The sequence below is a fragment of the Melitaea cinxia genome, chromosome 15 (genome assembly GCF_905220565.1).
Source record: "Melitaea cinxia chromosome 15, ilMelCinx1.1, whole genome shotgun sequence".
In the NCBI taxonomy this organism is placed as follows: Eukaryota; Metazoa; Arthropoda; class Insecta; order Lepidoptera; family Nymphalidae; genus Melitaea; species Melitaea cinxia.
Genome location: NC_059408.1, coordinates 2331288 through 2334260, shown reverse-complemented (window position 1 = coordinate 2334260; position 2973 = coordinate 2331288). Strand labels below are relative to the sequence as shown.

The 2973-nt window shown below is 30.4% G+C and overlaps 1 protein-coding gene across 1 annotated transcript; it reads right to left on the bottom strand.

Annotated features, from left to right (window-relative positions):
• Positions 1–642: 642 nt before the first annotated feature.
• Positions 643–2146, bottom strand: LOC123660343. Its single transcript, XM_045595443.1, has 2 exons — positions 1693–2146; positions 643–1357 (listed from the first exon to the last, which is right to left on the bottom strand). The coding sequence occupies exons 1-2, from the start codon at positions 2041–2043 to the stop codon at positions 956–958; spliced, it is 753 nt and encodes a 250-aa protein (XP_045451399.1). The 5' UTR covers positions 2044–2146; the 3' UTR covers positions 643–955.
• Between the last annotated feature and the right edge of the window lie 827 nt (positions 2147–2973).

The following is a 2973-nucleotide window of genomic DNA, read 5'->3' as shown; positions in this document are numbered from 1 at the left end:
TTAGTACATAAATACATATACATTCAGAAGTGAAGCTGGTTAGGTTAAATACTGACCTATTTTTTAATCCAAGAAAGTTGTTTATAACTTCCCTAGGTTTTACAAAAAAATCAGGTGACTGACAAGAAGTGTCGATAACTTATTTCGTAATCAGGTTTATTAGTTATACCTAATTGCTATAAACAGAGACTTAATGTCTATGGTTTTAATCTGTAGCCTACATGCTTAGGTGTCTTTAGAGCGACAGGGTATCAAATTTAAATACTGAGTTAATGAATACTTTTTTTTATTCTGCTTAATTTTTCCAATTGTGCTTGGTTTTTTTTTCTTTAAATATTTTATTTACAAATAAAGCTACTTAGTTGAATCAATTGCACTTTAATAATAATAAGTTATAACTTTCCTATATATTAATACTAGCAATGCGCCCCGGCTTCGCACGGTTGCATAAACTATCACCGTTCCTCTACGATAATATGCATGTATTATACATTTGAAACTTCCTCTGGAATCTTCTATTTACTAAAGAAAACTGCATCAAAATCCATTGCGTAGTTTTAAAGATCTAAGCGCACAGACAGCTGGAAGCGACTTTGTTTTATACTATGTAATGATTTCATATTCTCTGATAAAGAGTAATGCTTATTGTATGAGATCATAAGTATATACATTGTTATTGGGAATATAATAAACAAACAATGATTCTAAAACATTATATAAAAACAAAATCACAAGTCCAAAATGAATACTGGAATCATTTTAAACACAACACAGGACAGTGTAAACGTATTAACACACCTGAACTGTATTAATACTTTTTTTGCAGTTCATTGACAATATTCCTACTAGCCGTTATAAACATTTTTACTATAATAACAATAACTAAATAATAATAATACTGTATCTTTATAAACTAGATGTAAACTATATACAAATGTCTTTGTGACAACAGAACCTAGTTAGACAACCTTCCTTTACTGATCAATCTTTGTATTTGTAACTGTAATCTCAGAGATTTTTTTAAGTCCATACTCCTTAATTGTGAAGCTATGTATTTGCCATAAATGTCAAACTCATCATCCTTGTCTAACTTAACATTAGAGTCTAAACTATATTGTAATACATCCGGCATGTCCGAAATAGGGATTCGCTGTTTAATCTTTTTCCGTCTTATTTTACGTGGACTGTGTCTGTCAATGTGAATTGGTACAGTGTCTTCGGGTTCAGATTTTAGGTACAAATTTAAGTCGTTATTGTTCTCTGGTATTAGTGATTGGAGATTTGCTTCATCGCTTGTGTTACCAGTTTCATCTGCATTCCATAACTTTTGACTATCATTGTCAATAACACCAGATTCCTGAAAATATATTGTTCATATTTCATCATTATTGAAATTATTTTATTATTTATATGTTCCAATATCCACCAACCTGCATTGGAGCAGAGTGGTGGATTAAGCTCTGATCGTTCTCCTACATGGGGAAAGAGGCCTATGCCCAGCAGTGGGATATTACGGGCTGAATCGAGCAAGCAAAAACTTCAAATAACTTTAATTATATTATATATTAACACTTTAAGACAAGCAAGGAAAGATCCAAAACAGACTTTGTATGCGTATGTAAATAAACAAGTAAACAATTATTAAGCAATAATTTTTTTCTAAAAAATAGCTTCGAAATTTATAAATAATACCTCAAATGTTGCAAGAGAATCGTGGAGTTTAGACACACGTAACTGTTGGAAGCGTTTATGCCAGTACGTAAACCATTTAATGGTCGGTTCATATGTATAATGAGGTCCAGATCGAAACTTAATTTTATTCAGCTCCTGGCTATATGTAGATCTTAAGTTCTTTATTTTACTTTTTATTTCGCTTATGGATAAGGAAATACCAGTTAAAGTGTTAAATTCAGACACAATGTCTCGGTAAGCTTTCAATCTTAGTTTATTTAATTTATAGTCTTCGTGTTCGCTGTTCCACAAATATTCATAACTAAAATATAGTTTCACAAACTCAAAGGTTTGGTTCTCACTCCACCTCATTATTTTGAATATTTACTTTAAGTAAAATTTCAAAACAAATATAACAACAATTTGGAATTATTATGCTCTGACAAATCTGTCAAGTGTTAAAACATTTGACTGGCTATAGCGTAGACAGAGTAAACTATAGACTGCGTGATAATTCCTTTTCGTTTCCACTAAACAGAAATACAAATAGGGACAACGTATTAGGAAAAAAGAGATAGAGCATAACTATTTGCATCTCTCACTGCGTGCCGGTTTTCTCAAGGCCAGCACAAACATTTTGCTAAACAAGTTTGACCTTCGAGACATTGTGCTATAAAATTTTCAATTATTTAGCTAAGTTTAAATATAAATAGACTTGATTTTGTTCAATTAAAGAAGATAAAGGCAAATTCTTATTGTTTACAATGGTTCGGTGTAGTGTTCTTGGCTGTAAAAGCGATAGTGAACGGAAAATTGCAGGATTGTCTTTTCATTCGTAAGTATTCCTTGTTTGTTATAATTATATAATCATTTTGCTTTCCGAAGCCCAGTTTTGTCTTTAAAAACGATTCCTAATTGGATTTATAGCTTATGTATCTAAATTTTATAATATTTTATTGATATTTTAATTCACATAACCTAATTTCAGTGTTTCTAGTTTCGTATAACAAAAGCCCCCACAAATTAATAAAAGACAACTTATTGACAAATTTTATTAATTTTTATTACTGCAATTATCAAACATCGGTCATTAATTTTAGATTACGTTTTTTATTATCTCAAGTTTTTTCATATTAATATTAATAGAGTTGTCCTGTGTCAAAACAAAATCGATCCACCGAAATAATTATTTCATATATTATTATATTATATACATAAAGTTTTAGATGCGCAAACGGAAAACATACTCCTACTTTAACTAACCAATCATTGTATGCTCACCACCTCTCAACTCCTTCCACT